We start from the raw sequence: 26,272 nt of genomic DNA, 5'->3' as shown, positions 1-26,272 counted from the left end.
GCAGCGACGTACCTCCGCGGAGCCCACTTCTCAAAGTTCCGATTTTGTGCCCCGCGGCTCTAGCACTTGCCAGAAGCGGCCGACGGAGGCCCCCTCCCCCGCCGTCTATCCTCCCGAATATCGCCTCGGATTCACTTCTCTGCACGCCCTACCTTCCAGAAAGTGGTCGCTTCTCTGTTCAGAGAGTTGTTGCTACTCTCCTCTTCGATCTCCTGTTGAGTTCGTAGGTGTTCAGAACGGTTTGATCCCTATTCAGCTGAATTCCTGAGACCAGACGAAATCCAGGTCTCCTACTCCTCCGCCATCTTGCCTTTGGATTTTAATATACTAGGAAATGGAAGTCACCCAGGCCTCTCTGAACTTCTGTGGGTGCTAAGTTTAGTGGAACTGCCCAAGTGACAGGCCAAGCAGATGTGATCCAATGGAAAAAGAGGCCTTTGGCTGGGCTTTTAGGCATCCTGGTCTTCACCCTTTATTTTTTTTTTAAGATTTTATTTATTTATTTATTTGAGAGAGAGTGTCAGGGAGGAGCAGGGGGAGAAGAATAAGCAGACTCTGCCCTGAGCACGGAGTCCAACATGGGGCTCCATCCCACAACCTTGAGATCATGACCTGAGCTGAAATCAAGAGTCAGACGCTCAATCAACTGAGCCACCCTGGTGCCCCACACTCTTTGTTTATTTATCCTGTTTACCTCTGAACCTATGAGGACTGATGTGTATAGGTATGGGTGGCAAAACAGATACCAGGCCATAGATTCTCCCCACCCCCTTCTGATCCCCTCCACCCCACCTCTGCATGGAGACACCTGGGCTCTTACTCTCCCTGCAATGGTTCTAGGCCAATGCTTCACTGCTGCCCAGCCAACCCTCCTCAGGGTTAAGGCAAATGCTAACCATTCGGCAGGGAAAGGAGCTCAGCCTCCTAGCTTATTTTGAAATAAGCTCAAGATAGATATTAAAAATTTAAATGTAAAAACTGAAAACAAAAAATTAAAGCCTGGAGGCTACTTATATAATACCGAGGCAGAGAAAGCCCTTCCGAACATACAACCAGAAAATAAAAGGTAAAATTTATAAGCATAAAGTATCATTCATATAATAAAATGGCACACCTCAACTGACAAAATACGAAAACAAACATATGCAACAGATTTAATATCTGACACATATTTCCCAAATATTCTAACAAATTCAGAGGAAAAGAGGGCACTTCCACTCCAAAGTGGGAGGAAGACATGAACAAGCGATTCACAGAGGAACTATAACTGCCCAATGAACACATGAGAAAGTTCCACTTTACTAGTGGTCAAACAAATACAAATTAAAACAATGCTGAGATATTATATATATATATATATATATTTAGTTCAAGAGGCTGGAAGTGATTTGAAGAAATGGATGATATCTTTCTGGTAGGAAAATAACAGAGTTCCATCTTCCAAGACCAAATTGATAATGCACATGTGAATTCTCACAATGGGAACATCCTTTATCCCATTTCTGAGACATTTATTCCAAAGGAACCATTGAGGATGGATGCAACAATAACTAAAGATCTTTCCTGTAGCATTATTTATACTGTATTTTATTTCATCATAAGATGTCTTCAGTGGTAAGATTCACTATTATTTAGTTGGACATTATCATGTCCAACTAAAGAGGAAAGAAAAAAATGTGGTGTGTTAAGCTACAAACACGTGCCATTTTCAGAGACGCCAAGATGTAAAAAAAAAAAAAAGTGCATCCTATGATCAATGAAATACAGATTGATAAAACTAGAAAATAACTTAAATGCCGATAGGGAATTTAAAATAGTTTAAAGAAGTAATTTACAAATATATATATATTTTTCCCATATAATTGCTATCCTGGCCCCAAAGGGGCAAATCTGATCATGTCCCTCTAGAATATGTTTCTATTCATTCTTACTAGCACAGCCATTGTCACATGGCTCGAAGCTGGAGCTAAGTGATGTTTGCAGCTCTTCTTTGACTTGTGCATTTGGTTGTCTCCCCTTGACTCACTTTATAATTCAGGTATTAATTTCCTCTCCTCCTCTCACCTGTGAACACCTATAAAGCACCTACCACCTGCTGTGCACTGGGGCAGAGAGAGTCCTTGCTCTGGAGTATACGGAGGAGGAGTGGTCCATTCTCAATATGGTCTCATCCTGAGGGCTGCATTCCTACAATTATAACATCTAGACTGTGGCCTAGTTGGAAATCCAGAAACTCCTCACTTTGGGCATTTAACATTCAACATTGCTCACAGTGAATGCTGATAAAATTATGCCAAGCAGTTAAGTGAGTTAAATGACAGGCTCATGTCATATCCAAGTGAAGAAGTGGACCGTCCAACTCCCTCTGCTGACTTTGATTCCAGTCGGAATTGATGTTCTACTTAAACTGTAATTTTCTCAAAAGACACTCACATGCTATCAGCTCTGTTTCCGGCTCTCTCTATATGCTGCATTCCTGGAGATCATGCCATTGAGACAGAAGTAGGCAATTGCTTTTGGCTCGGGGCAGCCTACGCTTTTGAAAATTTTTTTCCTGCTATACTTCCAGATATGGACTAGCTTTTGGTTTTCATGTTCTCCAGCCTGTGTTTTCCATGCTGCATAAGGGTCTTCTGCTCTTCTGACCATATAGAGCAGACTCTCTCAACCTCAGCACTACTGACATTTTCAGACAAAAACTCTTGGTTGTGGAGTGCTGTCCTGTGCATTGTTAGGAAGCTTAGCAACATTCTTAGAATCTACTCACCACCCTACGCCATTGGCATCCAGTCCATATTTGACAACCCAAAGTGTCTCCAGGGGGACAAAACTGCCTCCGTTGAGGAGCAGTCATCTACAGTCTTCTTTCCAAAGCTACTCCTCTGTGACGTATCATATATGATCTAATAAAGATACAACTTTGCATGTTGAGGTTCTAGCTCCCAACTAGCTGGTGGGTTCCTTGAGGGCAGGAATGGGGTCTTATACTGGATTGGCCCTCCCGTGTCTAGTCAACGGCCTTCATGTGCAGCATGCATTCAAGGTAGATGGAGTCAACTGTTTGGTACTACATGGTAATGCTGTTACCCCATCTGTCCAAAGATGGGGAGCAATATCTATTACCTGTTTAAATAAATATACCTTCTGGAATTCTAGATGGTGTCTATCTAGAATATGATAAACTTTCAGATGAGTTCATCTTGAGTGTAACTGCCATTCTAACTTTGTGTCTGAAGTCAAGTTCACCATAAAGCTCTTATTACACACATAGGAAAGTTTAAAAAATTATTTTGCAATATCTTCTGTTGTGCAAAATCAACACAAATCTATTGGCCAACTGTGGAGCAAAAGGTGGACATTGGACAACTTGAGAAAACACCGCACCACAGGATTCATCCCCAACAGGAGATCCAGGGTGGAAATTCTTCTCAGCAGCTTCTGCATATTCTTATAAAAAGCCTTTTTGCCTTGGAAATCAGTAGAGTTAAAGGAGTCCCTTCAGGAACCCAAAAGGAAGTTCCTGCTGCCTGACTTACCTGGGGGTTAAAGTTGACGGCAATCTGCTTCGTCTCTGAGTCCCGTTTCAGGAGTGGCCGGGAAAGATTGTACTGTGACTTTTCTGACACTGTCTGACACCAGTCCTCATAAAGTCTTGTCTCGTACCTGCCAGAACCAGAGACAACAGTCACCTCTTACTCACCCTCCCGGTATCTGGCAATGCCCAACTGAAGACAGAAATATCTTAACATATACATAACCCAGATATCTACGTATCTTTATGTGCACATGTATATCATGAACTGAAGATACTATTGGTAAAATACCTGAATTCATTTTTTTTTAAAGATTTCTATTTACTTGAGAGAGTGAGCGAGAGAGAGAGAGAGAGAGCGAGCACAAGGGGGGGTAGGGCAGAGGGAGAGGGAGAAGCAGACTCCCCACTGAGCAGGAAGCCCAACGCAGGACTCGATCCCAGGTCCCTGAGATCATGACTGGAGCTGAAGGCAGACGCTTCACCCACTGAGCCACCCAGGCACCCCTCTCTGAATCCATTCTTAACTTAGAGTCAGTGGCTCTGCCAGGCATGTAAGCTCCTGCAGGTAACACCTCATTTCGAAAGGTGGCCCAGCTTAAATCAGAGGAGAGTAGAAAGAAAGGCTCTGTGCAATCTTTGCAGGGCATAAGGGGAATTGTGATTAGTCTCAGTAAACATTGGAAGAAGTTATTGGCAAAGATTTGCTCTCACACTAATCTTCATGCAGCCCAAGACGTCCATCGCTAGGTTGTTACACGCTGAGCCCCTCCCACGTGCTGGGATTGAGGGACAACGTGATGAATCAACACCCCATGGTCAAGGCAGCTAATGCTGTGGAGCATGGGTAAACAGAAAATACAGAAGCACAATCCTGGAGAGATGGACAGGGCGTTCGGCATCTAATGGCAGGGCTGAGTGTGTGATGAGGAGAATCCCGGGAAGGCTTCATGGATGAGGGGCCGTGGGGAGGCTTGACCGAGTCTCAGAGGATGAGCAGAGGTAGGACAGTGAGAGGGAAATGCACGCTCTCAGCAGAGGTGAGAAAGGGTGGGCTGGGATCTGGGAACGCCTGAGGCCGGAGGGGGCAAGGGCCAAGGCTGGAGAGGGGGGTGAAGGCCACAGGGACGGCGCTTCACGCGACACAGACAAGAGTCGGGGGGCGGGGGGAGACACTGAAGGGCCCCCCAGCCAGGGGATGTGCCGACATCATTGGACTGGGGATCTGCTAACCGCGCGGCAGCGTGGGCGGCTGAAACTGTGCCCGCAAAAGACTTACCGCGGCTTCAGCGCAGGGACAACTAAGAGTCCACGTTAATTGTTGTTCTCGTGTTTTCTCCGAAAGGACCCAGGAACTGTTTCTAAAACTCATTTTCTCTTTCTGCAGCACAGACGGTTGCATTCTGCTTAACGAGCAGCTGCTGTGATTTTCCGTGACACCGATCTCAAGGTGCCATGAGGAGCGCCCTACTTCCTCTAGCTCTGCCGAGTTCACGCTCCCAACAAAACTACCCTGGAAAGTGCCTGTTCCGAGCATGGAGCTGCCCTCCCCAGAGACCCTGTGTCGGTGACCCAGAAGCGCCCTACTCACAGACATCCTGGTTCCATCATAAGACACAGCACCCCCGCCCCTCGCCCGGGGGGGAATCTGCACAAACCCAGAACCACAAAAGGCCTCACGGGGGGGGGGGGGGGGGGGGGGCTATGCCATTTGCAGAACAATGCAATCCCGGAAGCTGCTTACTTTTCCAGCAGTGAGAGCGTATCTTCATATTTCTGGGTCATTCGCTTTCCTTCGGCAGAGTCCATGCAACTATCCCCACAAAAGAGAAGAAGAAATGGCATCCATTCAGAAGACGTCAAAAGAATGATCTAAGTAACCAACTGGAGCCTATAAAGAACAGATTGAATAGCTTCTTGGGCCGGTTTCCAAAAGCCCCTCAATGAGCCCGCCGCCTTCCTTGGGAACATCACCCACCGGCCACCAGAGGGCACCTGCACTTCCTGAAATTCAGGCAGCCCCCCAGGTGACAGGGGTGGTGGAACACGGCCACCACCCACCCCTAGCCCAGCCAGTCACGCATGGGTAAGTGAAGTCCTTCCAAAATCTCAATGAAAGGGAAATTGAGACACGAGAGGAAAATTCTAGGTGTTTGCTGTATTTAAGGAAAAAAAACTATATATGCGTTATAACATTGTAACAGAACTATGTAACATTAAACAATGTTTTATATATGTGTATATACATATATAATAACACACCCACATACATTTCTCTGAAATCCTTCCAGAACATGGGATGACAAACCCTTCTTCTCATTACTCATGGACGTGTCTAAACGAGGTTCCCCTCCCACCTCTTAGGCCCCCAAATGTGAGCACACCGATGCACATTCGTGCATGCATGCACGGACACACACACACACAGAGGCTTCCACGGGGATGCTGGGAGCCCCAGAGGAACGGAAGCGGAGTCTGGCTGCAGGCACTGTTAGTTACCCGCACCGTTACCTGGTTTTGATGCTCCTTTGCAACACAAAATGAAGAGACCAGCCTCTGGGGAAATTGGTGAAGTATCTGCACTTTTCAGGACCTTCACATGAACAGTGTCAGAGGGTCTGTTTTTGTTTGTTCTGCTGGCAAAATGAAGCAGCTTATTGCGAAGATTTTTAAAAATCTATTTGGTCTTTAAACCGATACAAGGTTTCTTCACCAGATCTCCTGAGCTTTCAGTGTAAGCCCTCATGCCTGCACAGAAAGCACTGGATTTCCTGGAGGGCTTTTTTTTTCTTCCAGTCGCTTAGTCCCCTTTCCTGGTGAATGAGCAGATGTGTCTGTCCAGGCAGCAAGGAGACGTGGAAAGGGCTTCGGACCAGGTGGGCCGGCTCCCCCCGCAGCCCTACCCTCATGAGCTGTGAGATTTCTGCAAGCTCCCAAACCCCAGATCTCAGTTTTGTTTCTGGAGGAGAAGGCAACCAGAGGGGACAACGGTTTCCCACACCAGGGCCCGTGCCAGGCGCCTGGAAGTTTGATAAATCACAGGAGTAAATGTACACTCCCCGTAGGTTCTACTTCCCTTCATGGTGAGGAATGGAAAACATTCTTAGGAACCCATTTGTATGTACAGTTGACCCTTGAACAGCACGGGGGTTAGGGACGCCAACCTCCATGCAAAGATCTGCCCATAACTTATGATTCCCTAAAAACCTGACTACTAATAGCAACTGTTGACCGGAAGCCTTCCCAATAACATAAATAGCCAATGAACACATATTTCCCACATTACATGCATTATATACTGTATGCTTACAATAAAGGAGACTAGGCAGAGGAAAACGTTAAGAAAATCATAAGGAAGAGAAAATACATTTACAGCACCGTAAAAACTCTGTCTAGGCAGCGCGCCCAGCAGCCCCCGGATCTGTCTCCTGCTTCAGCGGTGTGTGCCGGGGACGGACCTGGCACCACCCCTTCTTCCAGCCTCCCACCCCCCTCCGACCTCTTTCCCAATCTCAAGCTTTGGAACCATCTTCTCAGCCATCCCCTGAGCTTGGCTCCTTCTTGCTGACCAACCACGAGCTCCCAGGTTCATCAGATTTACTCCACCCACGTGGAGGCCACCGTTTGCCGCCTGGTCAGCCTACACCTGCAAACCACCTACACCTCCCTCCCTCCAGGCTTCTACTTCAATGATGTGGCCTAAGATGTAAAGGGTAAAACCTACGATGCCATGGAAGCTGCCGAGGAACTGGACAAGAACTTGAACCAGGTCCTTCCGGGTCCGCCGGCCCTGGGTTTTGCCTGCGCAGACCCCCACCTCCGTGAATCCCGGAGAACCACTTCCTAGATGAGCAGGTGAAACTTCTCAAGAAGACCATGAGCACCTGCCGCACCTCCGCAGGCTGGCTGCACCCACGCTGGGCTGGGCAGGTGGCTCTTCCCCTTGGAAGGGCTCACTCTCAAGCACTCCGAGGAGCTTCCGGAGCCTGGTGCCCTTGAGGGGTCCTTCTCGCGTAGTCCCCTGGTGTCAGGGCTTCTGCCTGAATCTATCTTTCCCTGCATCCACTAGGCAGGTTTTAACCACCCTGGAGCCCTTGCCCAAGCCCTGGACCAAATGGAAAGAATAAAACTTTGTAGCAAAAAAAGAGAAAGAAAGAAAGAAAAGAAAAAAAAAATCTGGGTGTAAGTGAATCCACGCACAGTTCAAAACGTGTTGTTCAAGGGTCAGGTGTATGTGATAGGATACAGTACGATTGTGAATTCAGTTTTAAACAAATGCGACTTCTCAGGGGAACTGTAGAAGACACTTTGGGGTGCCATTCAGATCCCTGCTCCAGGCCCGGGCACTCTTAACCACCCTTCCATCGCCATCGGCCGCCGATGTTGGCGGCTGATAAAGTGCAGCTGCCTCTCTCGCGCGCGGGGAACAGCGGCAGCCCCTCCCCTGGGCCAGCCCACATCCACCGGCAGGTCTGAGAAGATGAGGGCTCAGCAGCACTCAGGGCCAGGGTTCCTGTGGCTGGGGACGCCTGAGCCCCAGACGGTTCCAGTTCTTTCTGGGCTCGCCCTGGGAAGGTAGGCCTGTCTGTTTCCCCTCAGTTTCTTCCTCTGCAAAACAGAGCTCAGCTAGCTCAGGCCCCAACAGATGTTGCAAATGGATTGCCTGCTGGGCCCACCTGACCTGCAGGCCTGTTTATCTGATCTGTGCGCAGTTTGGGGAAAGGGGGGGGGATACTTGCTAATTCTAAAGTTGGCCACTTGACATCCACCTCCCAATTTTCAGCTTCTCTCGGAATCAGCAGATGGCTCATACTGAGTCTTGCTTTTCCACTGGGCGGCACCGGATGGGGCGGGGGTGACCCCCATTGGACCCCATCCTGGCTGTCTTGCATCATCTTCTGGGCCTCTGAAAGCGTTCAGTCTTACCACCTGGGCCAGACCGTCCCTAAAGCCCTACCTGGTGCCAGAACACCTGTGAGACCAGTGTCTCCCCGTCAGTCCCTCTGTTTCTGTTTTGTTTGAGTACCCTCGACACAGTTCTTTAGAAAGAGGGGTTCAGAGAGACTGCCCTTCCTCGAAGCATCCTGAACGCGATCCTGCAAACAGTTCTGTCTCTCCCTTCTAGCAGCTGAGGTGCTTCTATACCTGGCTTGGCTTCCAGGCTCGGATGAGCGGCAGGCCAACGGTTTCCAAACCTGGCCAACCTTCGGAATCGCAGCAAGGAGCTTGCTAAGGACATGGATTCATAGGCCCCACCCCGCTTCAAGATTCGGATTCTGGCATGGGAGGTGAGGCCTAGGAATCTGCATTTAACAACAGCCCAGGGTACGCTAATAGGCAGAGTCCTCACACCACGCTTTAGGAAACTCAGGCTTCATTGTTTTCCCGCAACCTTAGGAGAGGGGAGACGTGGTGTCAGAGATGTGTTGGTAGAACCCCACGGAGCTTGAAAAGCTTGACTCATTTACTTCTAGAAACCAATCTCATGGAGCAAGAAGAGACAGCCGGTCATCCTTTAAGCCTCAGTTGACACCAAGGGGCCCCCAATTAGTCCAAATGTATCGATCTCACTCCCGAATGTTTGCGCCCCCTCACCCCAAAATTCATATGTTGAAATCCTAACCCCCGATGGGATGGCATTAGGAGGTGGGGCCTTTGACAGGTGGTTAGGCCAAGAGGGGGGAGCTCTCACGAAGGGACTAGTATACAAGTTAAGTAGAGGCTCCACAGAGGTCCCCCACACCTCCTGCCCTAGGAGGACACAATAAGAAGGCAGCCATCTGGGGCGCCTGGGTGGCTCAGTAGTTAAGCGTCTGCCTTCGGCTCAGGTCATGATCTCGGTCCTGGGATCGAGCCCCACATCGGGCTCCCCGCTCTGCAGGAAGCCTGCTTCTCCCTCTCCCGCTCCCCCTGCTTGTGTTCCCTCTCTTGCTGTGTCTCTGTCAAATAAATAAAATCTTGAAAGAAAGAAAGAAAGAAAGAAAAAGAGAAAGAAGGAAGAAAGAAAAAGAAAGAGAAAGGAAGAGGAGGAAAGGAAGGAAAGAAAGAAAGAAAAGAAAAGAAAAAAGAAAAGAAAAGAAAAAAGAAGCCATCTGTGAGCCAGGGTGGGCCCTCGCCAGACACCACATCTGCCGGCACCGTGACCTTGGACCTTCCCAGCCTCCAGAGCTGTGAGAAATGTTTCTGGTGTTTGTAGACCACCTGGTCTATGGTATTCTGTGTAACAGCACAAATGGACTGAGATGCTGGTCTATTGCTGAGTATGCAAATGAAGATGAATTTTCATGCCTGAGCTGAGTGAGTTGCGTTTCTCCAACACTCAAAATTCCAGAGCAGGAGCTGAAGCCTAAACCGAACCCGCCTTTCAGGAACCAGTTACTCACGGATGGGAGATGCGCTTGAAGTTGTCGAAGGGCCCCTGGATGCGCTGCCTCAACTCCTGTGCCCAGCGGAGCCCCCCGGCCACAGTGGGCATGTTCTTGTGCACCGATGAGAACCCTGGGGACACAGCACAGGCAGAATGAGTGAGGCCCTGGCCCCCAGCCCCCGCTCTGCCCGGGAACACCTCCCCCCAGTTACCCCGCGTTTTGCGTCCTGTGCCTTCACGTGCTAACGTCACCCTGGGCTCACACTGAAATGGGGGAGCTCCTGGGAGATCGCCGTGTAGGCTCGGGTACAGAGGAGTGACCTTGGGGAGAACATTAAATGCAGTCGGAGGATGGGGGTTCCCAGCTCGGCGCTCTCTGGCCTTCTGGCTCCACGCCAGTGACCTTCCACCTGGCGGTATCAGCTGCACCTAGGGGGCTCTTTAAAACTACTGATGCTTGGACCCGGATTTCGCCTTTCTGATTTAATCGGTCTGGGTGGGGCCTGGTCGTCTGTATTTTCCCAAAAGCTCTGGAGAGGAATTCAATTGTACATTCAGGGTTGAAAACCCTGCCTTCAACAGGCAATTTAATCCCGTTGGGCCTCTGGTTTTTTCACCTATAAAATGGGAATAATATCTTCCCTGCTTAATTTCCATGGTTTCTATGAGAATTCACTAAGGTTATGAGACAGGCCACGTGGATTGACCAGAGTTAGCAGAGTCTGGATAGCCTTTAGTCCATGCAGTGGGCTTCTTTGCTCATAATTAGTTGTCATGATTGAAGAAGAATTAGATTTTTTTTTTTTTTAAATCTCAGTTGGGGGCGCCTGGGTGGCTCAGTTGGTTAAGCGACTGCCTTCGGCTCAGGTCATGATCCTGGAGTCCCGGGATCGAGTCCCGCATCGGGCTCCCTGCTCAGCAGGGAGTCTGCTTCTCCCTCTGACCCTCTCCCCTCTCGTGCTTTCTATGTCTCATTCTCTCTCTCTCTCAAATAAATAAATAAAATCTTTAAAAAAATAAAAAATAAATCTCAGTTGGAAGATTTGGTGAGAATCAGCCACTGCTTCTAACTAGCAACTGGAGCTGAATAGTGGTCTCTTCCTTTATTTTGCCACAGACCCCACCACTCCCTGATATCTTATACTCAACCCAGATCTATACAGTCACTTTCTGCCTGAACTCCACGGTCGGCAAAATTCTACAATGACACTAACGACCCTCAGCCTTGCATAATCCTCTTCTCATTACTGTGTTGGGAAACGGGCTACAATGAGAAAGCACTCCTGTGATGATGTTATGTTAGAGAGCAAAAGGGAAGTGATCCCAGGTGGGCCTGACTTAATCAGGTGAGTCCTCTAAAAGGAGGGTGTCTTCTCTGGTTGCTAGCAGAAGGAGAAGTCAGGGATTGGAAGCATGAGAAGGAGTCAGGGTGCCACTACCCGCTTGAGGATGGAGGTGGCCACATAGCCTGGCCACACGGCAAGGAAGGGGACTGGCTTCCAGTCACTAAGTGCCCCTGACCCCCAGGAATTGCAGACCTCAGGCCGACAGTCACAAGGAACTGGATTCTCCCAATAAAAGGAACTGGAAACTGGATTTCCCCCCCAAATCCTCCTGATGAGAACTTGGCCTGGCTGACACTTTGATTTCAGCCCTGGGGCACTCCTGGTGGAGAACAAGGCACATCAAGCTGGGCTCTGACCTACAGAACTGTGAGCCAAAAGATGGGTGTTGTTTTCTTTAAGCCACAAACATCACAATAATTTGGTGGGCAGCAGTTGAAAACTAATAAGGCCTCAGAAGGCATGTGAGCTTTCAGATTCTGTATCGAACCAGAAGAAGGCATGACGATGATCCCACATGAAGCTGAGGCCAACAGATTTTCTGGGAATGACCTCGCTAGGAAACCTGCTTATCCACATAGTGGTCCTGCTACTCTCTTGCTTAAAAACCTTGGAAAAGTTCCTGGTGCCTGAATAATGAATTCCAGATTCCTAAATCTAGCCCCAAACTCCGTGGCTCACCTGATCTCCCTCCATACACCTGCTATAGGCAGGTCCAACCGGTCACCTTCCACATCCTCTCCTTCATTCTCTGCTTCAGAGGCCTTCGCCACTTCTCCTTGGCCATCCATCCCCCCACCTTGCAGGGCTTGGCTCAAGGCCATCTACTCCACACGTGCTCCCTCAGATCTCCCAGCCACAAGCCATCTTATGCCATTACGATTCTTTATGACGCAAGCTGAACACTACTTCTGCTCCGTGTTCTTGTTAATATCGTTCATACTGATGTGTTCCTTTCAGGATTAATTCGTTTATCCCTTACCCTGGACTGCCTCTGCCTATTCTGTCCACAAATGTGTCCACACCTAGCAAGGACTCAAGAAATATTTGTAGAGCTGAACTGGACTTGTGTTTGACTTTCAATCAGATAAGACAGGGCACCTAAGAATTGCCATAAAAAATGGAGAAATCACACCTCGGTGTGGTGCCACCCTTTGTCGGGCTCCTGCTGGTTCCTCCCTCCAGAAGCATGGCTGCTATGGCCTTGGAAGGGATCAGGAAGTTTTCTTGGGCATGTAAAACTCTACCGTGGAACTGAGGTATGTCGGAGATGAAGCAGTGTTGGCAACACTGACCAAGGGTCAACTCCTACATATGCTAAGGTCTCAGCCAGAGGCAGGCAAGACCTCACTGCTCTGGGTCGGCCACCAATCTCAGCCCCAGACACAGGGAAATGCACAGTTTAGTGAATTCTGCAATTACCCAAGATGGTCTGAAATTTCGAGCAAGAAGGTTGCTCTTTCTTTTCTTAGAGAATATCATGGATCTCTCGTGGCCATTTCACAGATATAAGAGGAGCAAGTTGCACCCTTCCTGGTAACACAACTACCCCCATCCAAATCTGCAGGCAACAGACCTACCAAGTTCTGCCTCCTCCTGGACACGCTGACTGTATATCGCCCTCACTGTATCCAGGTCTTTGATGAACATCTGGATGAGCAGCAAGTATTTTTCAGATGCATCTTGTGCTACCAGCGGTCTTTCCAGGAGTTTCCCTGCTATATCCAGCAGCTGCAGAGGACACAGAGAAGAAAAGTCACAGATTCACCCTTTCTAAGTTTACACACATCCTGTGTCCTGGCCTTTCTTTCATATGTCCACCAACAGAAGAGGATCAAAAATTGTTATTGTGACTCTATCAATAATTATGAATAGGTGGATATTCATAGTGTGCCCCCTCTCCTTTACTTCTTTTTTTAAGATTTTATTTATTTGACAGAGAGAGTGAGTGCCCAAGTTGGGGGAGGGGCAGAGAGAGAGGGAGAAGCAGGGAACCCAACGCAGGGCTCAATGCCAGGACCCTGAGATCATGACCTGAGCCAAAGTCAGACGCTTAACCGACTGAGCCACCTAGGCACCCCTTTCTCCTTTGTTTCTAAAGGGGAAGGAGTCCTGTCCGCTAAATTACCTGTCAAACCCTGATGTGTTGAAAGAATCTGAGTAAAGGGCCAAAAAAGAGAAAACTAAAGATGTCAGAGAGGTGAAGTTCTCCATTAAAAAAAGACCTAAAACAGAGGTGGAGGGTGAAGAAGCTAAGTGAGCTGGGTATTGGGGAGAATGTGGAAGGCTAAAATTTGAGGGTGGGAGCAAGAACTAATTCTGGAACTAATTTCTGGAATGAGTTCAGATGCTTGGAGAGGAACCCTACTAGTGTTCCCATATTATTTAGGGAGCCGCACTATTTATAAAAGGTTGTGTGCATCTATACTCAATGGCTAACGAAGCCTGACCCGCTGGGTCACCTGGTATCCTAGGATAGTGCAGACTCACCCATCTGAGGGTTGAGCCTCTTCTATGATTGTCCCACTGGTCACTGAAGCTAGCTGAGGACATTTCCAGCGACTAGAAACTTATCCACTTCTCAAGGAAGTCCATTCCACCTTTTAATAGCCAAAATCTGCCTCCTGGTAAATGCCACTGACCAATCCTGGTTCTAATCCTTAAGCCTTTACAGAGTAAGTTCTTTTGTAGTTTATGGAAGGTCGATCATGTGCTACAAAAGTGTCATGTCTCATGACATGTCTCACTCAGAATACTCACTATACAGCTATTTGTCTACTCATCATCCTAAGCCACCTCCCTGTTCTTCTTCCATATTACTCCTGCCCTGCAATAAAGGGCAAGGGTACAGTCTTCTTATTCTAGTTGCTAGTAGCTGACTCCTATAACCAGTTACTCGGGGTTTGCTCCAGCTTGAATCAACCTGGCAGCACTGGTTAAACAGCAGGGTGCAACAGAGCCATGGATTCAGGGTGGCGACCATAATAGATGTCTCCACTTTTAATGGCCACCCTACTGATAAGACCCAAAGAGAGCATTCCAGAATAAACCCTTTAAAAAAAAAGTTTATGTATTTATTTAAGTAATCTCTACACCCGACATGGGGCTCAAACCATGACCCCGAGATCAAGAGTCACATGCTTTTCTGTGGGAAAGAGAGACCAAAAGTAACAAAGACTAGAAAGGAACAGAGACAGGGCTCCTGGATGGCTCAGTTGGTTAGGCGACTGCCTTCAGCTCAGGTCATGATCCTGGAGTTCCGGGATCGAGTCCTGCATCGGGCTCCCTGCTCGGCAGGGAGTCTGCTTCTCCCTCTGACCCTCCCCCCTCTCATGTGCTCTCTCTCTCTCATTCTCTCTCTCAAATAAAATAAATAAAATCTTAAAAAAAAAGAAAGGAACAGAGACAATATACAGGAATAGTGACTTTATAGGTAATAAAATGGCACTAAATTCATATCTTTCAATAATTACCCTGAGTGTAAGTGCCCTACAGTTCTCTAATCAAAAGACACACGGTATCAGAATGGATAAAAAACAAGACCCATTGATACGTTGCTTACAAGAGGCTCCTTTTGGACCCAGAGACACCTCTAGATTGAAAGTAAGGGCGTGCAGAACCACTTATCATGCTGATGGACATGGAAAGAAAGCCGGAGTAACCATACTTATATCAGACAAACTAGATTTTAAACCAAAGACTATAATAAGAGATGAAGAAGGACACTATATCATAATAAATGGGTCTATACAACAAGAAGATCTAACAATTGTAAATACTTATGCCCCTAACTTGGGAGCAGCCAAATATATAAGTCAATTAATAACAAACCTAAAGAAACTCATTGATGATAATACAATAATAGTAGGGGACCTTAACAACCTCCCCACAGCAATGGACAGATCATCTATACAGAAGATCAACATGGAAACCAGGGCTTTGAATGACACATTGGGCCATATAGACTTCACAGATATATTCAGAGCATTTCATCCTAAAGCAGCAGAACACGCGTTCTTTTTGAGTGCATATGGAACATTCTCCAGAATAGATCACAAACTGGGTCACAAATTGGGATTCAATGATACAAAAATTTTGAGATCATACCATGCGTATTTTCAGACCACAACACTATGAAACTTGAAGTCAACCACAAGAAAAAATTTGGAAGGACCATAAGTACATGGAGGTTAAAGACCATCCTACTAAAGAATGAATGGGTCAACCAGAAAATTAAAGAAGAATTTAAAAAATACATGGGAGCAAATGAAAATGAAAACACGACAGTCCAAAACCTTTGGGATGCAGCAAAGGGTGTCCTAAGAGGGAAGTACTCTGCAATACAGGCCTTCCCCAAGAAGCAAAAAGTCTCAAATATACAACCTAATCCTACACCTAAAGGAGCTGGAAAAAGAACAGTACATAAAGCCTAAGTCCAGCAGGAGAAGGGAAATAATAAAGATTAGAGCAGAAATCAATTTTATAGAAATGAAAAGAACAATAGAACAGATCAACGGAACTAGGAGCTGGTTCTTTGAAAGAATTAACAAAATTGATAAACCCCAAGCCAGACGTATGAAAAAGAGAAAGGACCCAAATAAATAAAATCATGAATGAAAGAGGAGAGATCACACCAACACTGCAGAAATATAAACAATTATAAGAGAATATTATGAGCAATTATATGCCAACAGATTAGGCAGTCTGGAAGAAATGGATAAATTCCTAGAAACATATAAACTACCAAAACAAACAGGAAGAAATAGAAAATTTAAACAGACCCATAACCAGCAAAGAAATTGAATCAGTAATCAAAAATCTCCCAAACAAACAGGAGTCCAGGACCAGATGGCTTCCTAGGGGAATTCTACCAAACATTTAAAGAAGGTTTAATATCTATTCTTCTGAAACTGTTCCCAAAAATATAAATGGAAGGAAAACTCCCAAACTCATTCCATGAGGCCAGCATTACCTTGATTCTAAAACCAAAGACCTCACTAAAAAGGAGAGTTACAGACCAATATCCCTGATGAACATGGATGCCAAAATTCTCAACAAGATACTAGTTAATCAGATCCATCAGTACATTAAAAGAATTATTCACCATGACTAAGTGGGATTTATTCCTGGGCTGCAAGGTTGGTTCAACATCTGCAAGTCAATCAACATGATACACCACATTAACAAAAGAAAGGACAAGAACCCTATGATCCTCTCAATAGATGCAGAAAAACCATTTGGCAAAACAGAGCATCCTTTCTTGATCAAAACCCTCAACAAAGTAGGGATAGAGGGAACATACCTCAACATCATAAAGGCCATATAAAAAAGACCCACCATGAAAATCATTCTCAATGGAGAAAAACTGAGAGCTTTTCCCCTAAGGTCAGGAACATGACAGAGATGTCCACTCTCACCACTGCTGTTCAACATAGTACTAGAAGTCCTAGCCTCAGCAATCAGACGGACAACAGAAAGAAATAAAAGATGTCCTAATAGGCAAAGAAGTAGTCAAACTTTCATTCTTCGGGGACGATGTGATACTCTATGTAGAAAACCTGAAAGACTCCACCAAAAAACTGCTAAAACTGATAGAGGAATTCAGCAAAGTTGCAGGATATAAAATCAATGCACAGAAGTCTGCTGCATTTCTATACACCAACAATGAAGCATCAGAAAGAGAAATCAAGGAATTGATCCCATTTACAATTGCACCAAAACCACAAGATAGCTAGGAGTAAACCTAACTGAAGAAGTAAAAGATCTGTACTCTAAAAACTATAGAACACTTATGAAAGAAATTGAGGAAGACACAAAGAAATGGAAAAACATTCCATGCTCCTAGATTGGAAGAACAAATACTGTTAGAATGTCTGTACGACCCAAAGCCATCTATACACTCAATGCAATCCCTATCAAAATAACACCAGCATTTTTCACAGAGCTGGAACAAACAATTTTAAAATTTGCATGGAACCAGAAAAGACCCTTAATAGCCAAAGGAATGTTGAAAAAGAAAACCAAAGCTGGAGGCATCACAATTTCAGGCTTCGAGCTCTATTACAGAGCTGTAATCATCAAGACAGTATGGCTCTGGCACAAAAAAACAGACAGATAGATCAATGGAACAAAGTAGAGAACCCAAAATGGGCCCTCAATTCTATGGTCAACTAATCTTTGACAAGGCAAGAAAGAGTATCCAATGGAAAAAAAGTGTCTCTTCAACAAGTGGTGGGAAAATTGGACAGCCACATGCAGAAGAATGAAATTGGACCACTTTCTTACACCACACACAAAAATAAACTCAAAATGGATGAAAGACCTAAATGTGATACAGGAATTCATTAAAATCCTAGAGGAGAACCTAGCAACCTCTTTGACTTCAGTCATAGCAACTTCTTGCTGGACATGTCTCCAAGGCAAGGGAAACAAAAGCAAAAATGAACTCTCGGGACTTCATCAAGATAAAAAGCATCTGCACAGCAAAGGAAACAATCAACAAAACTAAACGGCAACCTACAGAATGGGAGAAGATATTTGCAAATGTCTTATCAGACAAAGGACTAGCATCCAAAATCTATAAAGAACTCACCAAACACAACACCCCAAAACGAAAAAATCCAGTCAAGAAATGGGCAGAAGACAGGAACAGACATTTCTCCAAAGAAGACATCCAAATGGACAACAGACACATGAACAAATACTCAGCATCACTTGGCATCAGTGAAATGCAAACCAAAACCACAATGAGATGGTTTTGATTTGCAAATCAAAACCACAAAAACACCTCACACCTGTCAGAAGGGCCAAAATTAACAACAACCGATGTTGGTGAGGATGCGGAGAAAGGGGAACCCTCTTCTACCGCTGGTGGGAATGCAAGCTGGTGCAGCCACTGTGTAAAACAGTATGGAGTTTCCTCAAAAAGTTGAAAATAGAGCTACCCTACGACCCAGCAATTGCACTACTAGGTATTTATCCAAAGGATATGAACATAGTGATCTGAAAGGGCACCTGCACCCCAATCTTTATAGCAGTAATGTCCATGATAGCCAAACTGTGGAAAGAGCCCAGATGTCCACTGACAGATGAATGGGTAAGAAGATGTGGTACACACACACACACACACACACACACACACACACACACACACTGGAATATTATTCAGCCATCAAAAAAAAAGAAATCTTACCACTTGCGACGACGTGGATAGAACTAGAGGGTATTATGCTAAGTGAAGTAAGTCATAGAAAGACAAACACCATATGATTTCACTCATATGCAGAATTTAAGAAACAAAACAGATGAACAAAGGGGACGGGAAGGAAGAATAAAGTAAGATAAAAACAGAGAGGGAGGCAAAATAAGAGACTCTTTTTCTTAAAAGACTTTATTTATTTATTTGAGAGAGAGAGAGCATGAGAGGGAGGAGGGTCAGAGGGAGAAGCAGACTCCCCGCTGAGCAGGGAGCCCGATATGGGACTCGATCCCGGGACTCCAGAATCATGACCCGAGCCGAAGGCAGTCGCTTAACCAACTGAGCCACCCAGGCACCCAAAATAAGAGACTCTTAACTACAGGAAACAAACTGAGGGTTGCTGGAGGGGAGACAGGTGGTGGGATGGGGTAACCGGGTGATGGGCGTTAAGGAGGGCACATGGTGTAATGTGCACTGGGTGTTATATGCAACTGATGAATCACTAAATTCTACCCCTGAAACGAATATTACACTATGTTAACTAACTTGAAATTAAAATTAAAGTTAAAAAAAAAAGAGTTGCATGCTCTTTTTTAAAATTTTTATTGTTATGTTAATCACCATACATTACATCATTAGTTCTTGATGTAGTGTTCCATGATTCATTGTTTGTGCATAACACCCAGTGCTCCACGCAGAACGTGCCCTCTTTAATACCCATCACCAGGCTAACCCATCCCCCCACCCCCCTCCCCTCTAGAACCCTCAGTTTGTTTTTCAGAGTCCATCGTCTCTCATGGTTCGTCTCCCCCTCCGATTTACTCCCCTTCATTCTTCCCCTCCTGCTATCTTCTTCTTTTTTTTTCTTAACATAGATTGCATTATTTGTTTCAGAGGTACAGATCTGTGATTCAACAGTCTTGCACAATTCACAGCGCTCACCATAGCACATACCCTCCCCAATGTCTATCACCCAGCCACCCCATCCCTCCCACCCCCAACCACTCCAGCAACACTCAGTTTGTTTCCTGAGATTAAGAATTCCTCATATCAGTGAGGTCATATGATACATGTCTTCTGACTAAGACAGCCAGGCACCTCCAGATAAACTCTTTTGAAAAGTATTTTTACGTCGCTGTGTTTCTAGAAAAGCATTAATAATCAACCTGAGAAGCCCGATTCTGCTCAGTCTTTTTCCCTAGCTAGTTCACCCACAATACCTCTCTACTGGACTGCCAGGAACAATTGCTCTCTGCAAGGAACAAAACAGTGGGAAGAGGATCCTTGCCCTCCTTTGCTGAGGGTGGGGGGCGAATGGAGCACAGCTGCACTCCCCACCCTACTGAACAAACCTTGAAGGCGTGCTCCAAATCAAGGGCATCATCAAAGGCTTGACTGAAGACAGCCCCCAGTCTTCGGTCAAGATCTTCTACTCTTCGGTTAAATTCACACACGTCATTTTCGAATTCCTGAAGAGACGTCATGTGGACAGAAGACAAACGTGATTTCCACTATGCTCTTTACTACATTCTGTATCCTTGAATCGGCTATGCCAAGGATTCACTGTAATTTTCTAAACTACACCTTGGCATCGATTAGTTTTTGCTCATGTAGACAATTACCCTATTCTTACAGTATTGTCTTCCTAGACACTAGGCAAAAGGGTAAAGTGAGTCAGATGGGAGGCTGTCACTGTGTCACTCCCTCTCAGAGCCCCTCCCCTCTCCTACCTCCCAAAGCCACAAGGCCAGCTCATACCACCCCAAAGTCCACCCTGGCAGTAACAGCGCTAGCAAGGAGGCTAGTCTATCATTCCCACCTACACTCCTTCCTCCCCCAACTCAAAATCCCATATTTTTTTTTTTTAGTGTAAACAAACTAATCTGGCCATTAGAAGAAAAGCAAGCCAATTAAACGAATTCCCACGATTTCTTCGAAGTACACTTTTATTGGTTAGAGACGGCAGCTAGCCATTGTTCCTTCGGTTGCCAAATTTAGCAAATAAAGTTATAAGACACCCAGTTCAATTTAAATTTCAGATCAACAGTGAATATATACATATATTTTGAGTGTAAGCATGTCTCAATTATTGTCTTTCATTGGACAGCCCAAAGTGTGTTCTCTTTCTTAGAATGTACAAATTTCCCAAGAAACTTGGTTAACTAAAATCTCTAATCTGAGCGATCATTAGCTGTTATTATTGCGTTACAACACTGATGCATAGCCTTACAAAAAGACAAAAATAGAAAAGCATAGCATTTTTCTCCATCCCAAACCCAACCACACTAACATTTTAGTACATGTCCCTGTGTGTAGGATTTAGTGTGTTGTTATTTTATCATTTGGTAGGAAACACATGGTATATACCCTGCTTTGTTACCTGCCCCCCCCTTTTTTTCCCTACTGCAGACTCATGGAATTTTTAGAAAGTGATATCTTCTAGGTTTGGCCAACTAACCCCCCACTGTCTGAAGGTGCTCAGAGCAGATTTCTGCTCAATTCCTTTCTCCTCTTCCCCTCATATACTCTTGCAATGCCTTCTCCCATAATTCAGTCACTCGTTTCTCAGCATTCCATTCCCTGTCTCTGTACTGACTTTTGCTGCTTTTTTTCCTGCTGCAGGCTTGGACCCACAAGTCTCAGATGTCCCCAGCTACAGGTGACATGTGGGCTCTTGTGTCCTTGATCCTGGACACTGCAACTCTGGCTCTTTCCTCCTCTTGAGGACTCCCTCGGGAACCAGGGCCATAGGAAATACACAGGGAAAATGCAAGTAAACACCCAGACCTTCCTGCCTGGAGGCATCTGAGAAAAAGAAAAAAGCTTACAAGTAAGCCTTTCCAAGCCTCACCATGCTCCGGGGGTCCAAGCAGTCATAGGAGGACTCTGAAAAGACCCTGTACATCTCTTGAAATCCATCGTACATTTGCTGGACCTGCTGACTCAGGGCATTCCCTCTGATGCCACTAAATTCAAGCTTTCCCAGTTGGTGGAAATCCAGGGCTGTGTTCAGGAGATCCTGCAGGGACAATTCACAAAATAGTCAAAATGGTAACAACAGGGGGCGCCTGGGTGGCTCAGTTGGTGAAGTGTCTGCCTTCGGCTCAGGTCATGATGCCAGGGCCCTACTTCTCCCTCTCCCTTCGCCCCTCCCCCTTCTTGTACTCTCTCTGTTTCTCTCTCAAATAAATAAATAAAATGGTTAAAAATAAAATAAAATAATAACAACAGTAGCAGCAGCAGATAACATTCACATTAGTATCAGGAAGGACTAGAAATCATGGGGGGGGGCAGGTGGTTGCTTAGGAAAATATGAAGGCTGATTAGTATCGGGACCTTATTATCAGATTGGGTTGGTATAAATAACCCTTGGTGAAACTCACTAACAAAGCAAAGAGAAAGTACACATAAATAAAATTGACACAAACCAAAAAAAAAAAAAAATCAAATTTATGCCTCAGCCTCTTTCCGTGTTCTCAAATAAATAATAAAATTTAACAACATTATTTGTGTGATGGGTAGCTTTACTTCCGATTTTTAAAAAAATCCATTTCAAAGGGAGCGTGTCATCTAGTTCTAGAAGGACAGCTATCTTAGGGCATACTGATAGAAAGTGGACCCTCCAAATAGTCTCTAGCACAAGCCAAAGAGGGAGACACCACCACTCCCGCCGAGAAAAGTCAAGTGTAGGGTGCTCTTGCCAGCGTCTGCAGCCACGGGACCCCGTGTGGCCGGCTGGGTGACAGAGGCAATTACGTGACATCTTTGTGTTGGGCTTCTTCATCTGTAACAGGGTAATAATAGTGGGAGTGAAGTAAGTCAGTGCTGGCTTAGGCTTTAGGCCAGTGCCTGGCACACACTTAGTACGCAGTAAGTGTGTATTACTGTCACTGTGGCCATTGACAGGGCAGTGTCCCCGCTGTGGTCAGAATTAAGTGACAGGTGGACAGCCCAGAGCCTCAGGGAGGACCCCCTCCCAAGCCCCCAGGAGCCGCTTCGTCTGACAGGAGCCTCCAGAACACACTAACATGACAGATTGTATTTATCTCTCACGAATACCCATCTGAAATCACAGAACCTGCCAACCAAGACTCTGTTACAACTTCCAGTGTAGGCGCACACGTCTTCAACAGGAGAGAGGAAGACAATAATGCCCTTTGGGTGGTCTTGGCACACATTTGGTGTGGACCCCCGAGAGGGGGCCTTCTACCCTGAGGGAATCTGAAGAGCAGGTAGAGGGAACACTGTGTTACAGGGCAGAAAACCCAGCGGGTCCTGGTTCCACTCCAGGAAATCCCTGCTGCCAAGGACCACCACTGCGGGTAGACCAGTCAGCCCTAGTGAAAGCCTGCCCAACTCCTTTCTCTCTCGCTGGGACACCAAGTCCCGTCATAGCGACACAGGCACCAGGAAGTGCTAAGATGGGGCTGATTTGACCCACGTTGCCAGAAGGGTACCTCGAAGCCTGGGGCAGCCCATCTAACAACCTTTGTAGTTGGCTGTGCTTAGGCATGTTTGTCAGCAAGCAGCTCCAGTCGGGGAGGAGAGAAGAGGAGAGAACCAGCCAAGGAAGGGGAAGGAAGACATCCACCTGGACCAGGGGCTCTTGCCTCTGATGGTGGGAAATGGGGCAGTCTTTATTTAAAAACACGGTTCAACTTTACACACAGGGAGGAAAACAGGAATGAATTTGATTTAAATGAAACTGACTTAAATAGTAAATCAAATCATTCAAAAAGTGCTTAGTTGTAATCAGTGTGATAGGAGAAAGGTATTTGTGCTATGGAATGTCACCTGGATACTTATATTTCCTAATTCCGTGGAATTTCATTTTCAATTTTTAAGAAAATACTCTCTAACCACGTTAAAAGACAGATGCATCTCGACAGGTTTGATGACATCGGAAAACTAGATGCCATTTTGTTGCGCTATTTTAGTCTCAAGGATACTCGAAGCATGGTCTTGGGCCCCAGAAATACCATGGTATCTTCAGCCCCTGGGAGTCCTAGACGCCCAAGAAACATTTGTTGAATGAAAAACTACATGATCTGTAAACTCGCACTTAGCTACAGCACCTCCAGAAGGCGACAGGTCGGCAGAGAACCTAGGAACCAGGGACTCCAGAGCAATTGGAGAAAATAAGAAAAATTAGACAAGCGAAGAACATTACATAGCATGGTGGAATTGTGCCTTTAAGTGTTTGAAGGGCCTCGGTCAAGTGCAAGGCAGAACCTAGCATGGTCCTACTCAGAGGGCAGAAATAAGGCAAATGAGGGAAGAGGAAAAAAAGCGGATTTGGCCTCAACTTGCAGGTTGCATCTGTAACATGTCTTGTACTTGACCATGTTGACCTATCCGAAATGGCAGTTTCATGTGGTTCCACTTAATAAAACAGAGCCGTCTCATGGCTAGAAATGCCCGACTATAGAATGGAGCACTAAGAGAGGTAGTGAGCTCTCCACCACGGCAGGGATTTTAGGAGAAGTATAACCTCAGAGGCATTGTAGAGAAGATTCCTGAATCAGGCAGAAAGTTGTCTCCCAACTGTGGAAACAGATGCCTTGTAACGATGGTTGACTACAAGTTTGATTCTTAACATATTTGAACATCAGTTCTCTTCGTTGTTTATTTAGCAATCCTCACAAGACAGATAAAAGGCAATTCAAGCCAATATGAGGCTTAACTGACACTTAAAAATATCTTAGGATCAAGGGCCCGAAGTCCTTGGGTCCACCCAACCCTGCTTGGGCCCTATTCTTTGCAACGACGGAGCAACCTTTAATAGGGGTGATGGGGGGCAGGGCTCCATTTGTGCTGTGGCCCCGTGAGGCGTGGAGTCGAAAGCCGGCATAATGACCAGCCCCACAAACACAAGCCCGGTCTCGAAGGAGAGGTCACGCCACCCATCTTAAAAGAAATGTCTTCAGAATTCATTAAGGGAGAGCACAAAGCAGGCATTCACAGATGAAAATCTTGAAAGGTCGCTGGGTAAAAGACTGTTTTCTTTACCTTTCGACAGAGGCCGACCTTATGCAGCTAATGGTCTCCTACGTGGCCACATGCTCTGGCCAGGCTGAAAGGGAAGCCGCCCCAATTAGCCTCAGAATGAAGGAGGCAGCAGAATGGCTGCAGATGGTGGAAGGAGCTGAGAAACTCGGTGCATATTAGGTCAGCTGATTACCTCTCTCCTTGCTAATCACCTCGCATAAAGCCTCAGCAGGAAATCATTTTGTCTCCAAGTGAATCACAGCTTTACAGCAATTTGATAATGAAAGAAATGAGGTTCTCTCCAAGCTGCTTAGGACACTGTTTTGTAGGGAAGAGGCTGCAGGCAGAAACAGAAACAGGGGGTCTGCAGGCTCTCCATGACTAGGGCACAAAAATGAACCCCGCGCAGGGTGTGTATGCACGTGTGTGTGTGTGTGTGCGTGCGCGTGCGCACGCGTGTATGCACGTGTGTGCGCGCGCGCGTGTGTATGCACTTGTGTGTGTGCGCGTGTGCGTGTGTGTATGCACGTGTGCGTGTGTGCATGCACGTGTGTGTGTATGCGCGCGCGCTGGAGCACCAAATTGGGAGGCAGGGTGAGGGAGGGAATCAAGAGGCAGCGGAACCTCTTTTTCCCCTTTCAATTTTGACTGTTCCAATTGCAGATTTTATATACTTTTGGGATTTCCTTAGGAAGTCATAAAGTCCAAGAACTAAGGACCTTTCACGCACGGGGGGTAGGTTATAATTTGATCCAAATGGGTTATTTAGAAGAAAAGAGGTAGGAATCAGGTGGCAGAAACTGGGTACAAAAAGGCATAATCGAGTGTATGAGGGCAAAAGAAAAGCCCCAAGTCAGTTTGAAACCCTCTCAACGCAGGGCACAGGGCTGGGGACCTTCGGGGCTCCCTGGGAGATTCACAACTTTGCTGGAAAGATACTATGTCCCTGGCTGCAAACGCCAGCCAAATCTCCCTGCGCCCTGTGACCACAGGCAAGTGAGTTTACGAGTCACACTTAGCGAGGGCACGGATGCCCAGCTCTGGCTGAATGTCGGCGGCCCGCCGGAGCAGGAGATAGGCTCCTGAAACATGTCAGTGCTTCATTTTCCTGTTCTTCCCTTCCCTCCCTGAGGGCTGGCTCGATCAGAGCTCAGCTGTATCCTGGCTGGGGCGGGGGTGGGGGGGAGGGGGAGGTTAAGCTGAGAGAACACAATCCCTCTGCAGCTCAGACCTGCGGATTCTGCTCAGCAATTTACAGCTCCCCCAGCCCCCTCCTCGCCCAGCCCCCACTTTTGGTTTAGCAGGTGCCCAGAGGGAAGAGGCCATCTGCACAATAAAACTTTCCTGTGCCAAAGAGCAGGGAGAAAAGCGATACAAAGCAGAGGGGAAGAAATCCAAGGGAGCTGCAGAGATGAAAAGCCAGCCTTTTTACAACATAACCCCGGCCATGGGCGTGCAGAAGGGTAAAGGTACGGGCGTCATTTCACTAACGTGGCTTCGTGTATCTGTTAATTCCTGCTGCCCACGTCTCGGTGGCCACATGTTAGAACAGCAAGACGAAGAAGGTGAGGTTCGTGTTAATTCTTGCTGGAAAGAAGCAGATTAATCCCGTTTCCAAAGGGCACTGATCACAGAGATACACAGAATGTTAACTACAGGGCCACATGAAATATGCTCCCAGAAGATCAATAGCCCGTGTCCTCTGCACTGAGCCCAGGAGGGAAGCGATGGGGGGGGGCGGAGGGTAAGGGGATGAGTCAGAGCGAACATTAGGGAGAAGAAACTTGGCAGAGGGGAGGAAATGCTAACACGGGGAGGGGGCAGCCATGGGAACAGGAAGATCA

The 26,272-nt window shown here is 46.4% G+C and overlaps 1 protein-coding gene across 1 annotated transcript in view; it reads right to left on the bottom strand.

Moving 5' to 3' along the window:
* DNAH9 (dynein axonemal heavy chain 9) overlaps positions 1-26,272 on the bottom strand; it is a 206,620-nt gene that overhangs the window by 159,829 nt on the left and 20,519 nt on the right. Inside the window, exons 7-12 of the mRNA XM_073881496.1 lie at positions 21,292-21,459; positions 19,793-19,909; positions 12,823-12,973; positions 9,916-10,030; positions 5,277-5,345; positions 3,537-3,663 (exon numbers count right to left, since the gene is read on the bottom strand). Of these exons, the coding sequence (XP_073737597.1) occupies positions 3,537-3,663; positions 5,277-5,345; positions 9,916-10,030; positions 12,823-12,973; positions 19,793-19,909; positions 21,292-21,459 (747 nt within the window). The remainder of the gene's footprint in view (positions 1-3,536; positions 3,664-5,276; positions 5,346-9,915; positions 10,031-12,822; positions 12,974-19,792; positions 19,910-21,291; positions 21,460-26,272) is intronic.

This window comes from Callorhinus ursinus, unplaced genomic scaffold (assembly GCF_003265705.2).
Source record: "Callorhinus ursinus isolate GAN/ISIS: 27379988/994484 unplaced genomic scaffold, GSC_fseal_2.0 scaffold43, whole genome shotgun sequence".
In the NCBI taxonomy this organism is placed as follows: domain Eukaryota; kingdom Metazoa; phylum Chordata; class Mammalia; order Carnivora; family Otariidae; genus Callorhinus; species Callorhinus ursinus.
Note: the sequence above shows the minus strand (reverse complement) of the source record. Positions and strands in the feature narration are given on the sequence as shown.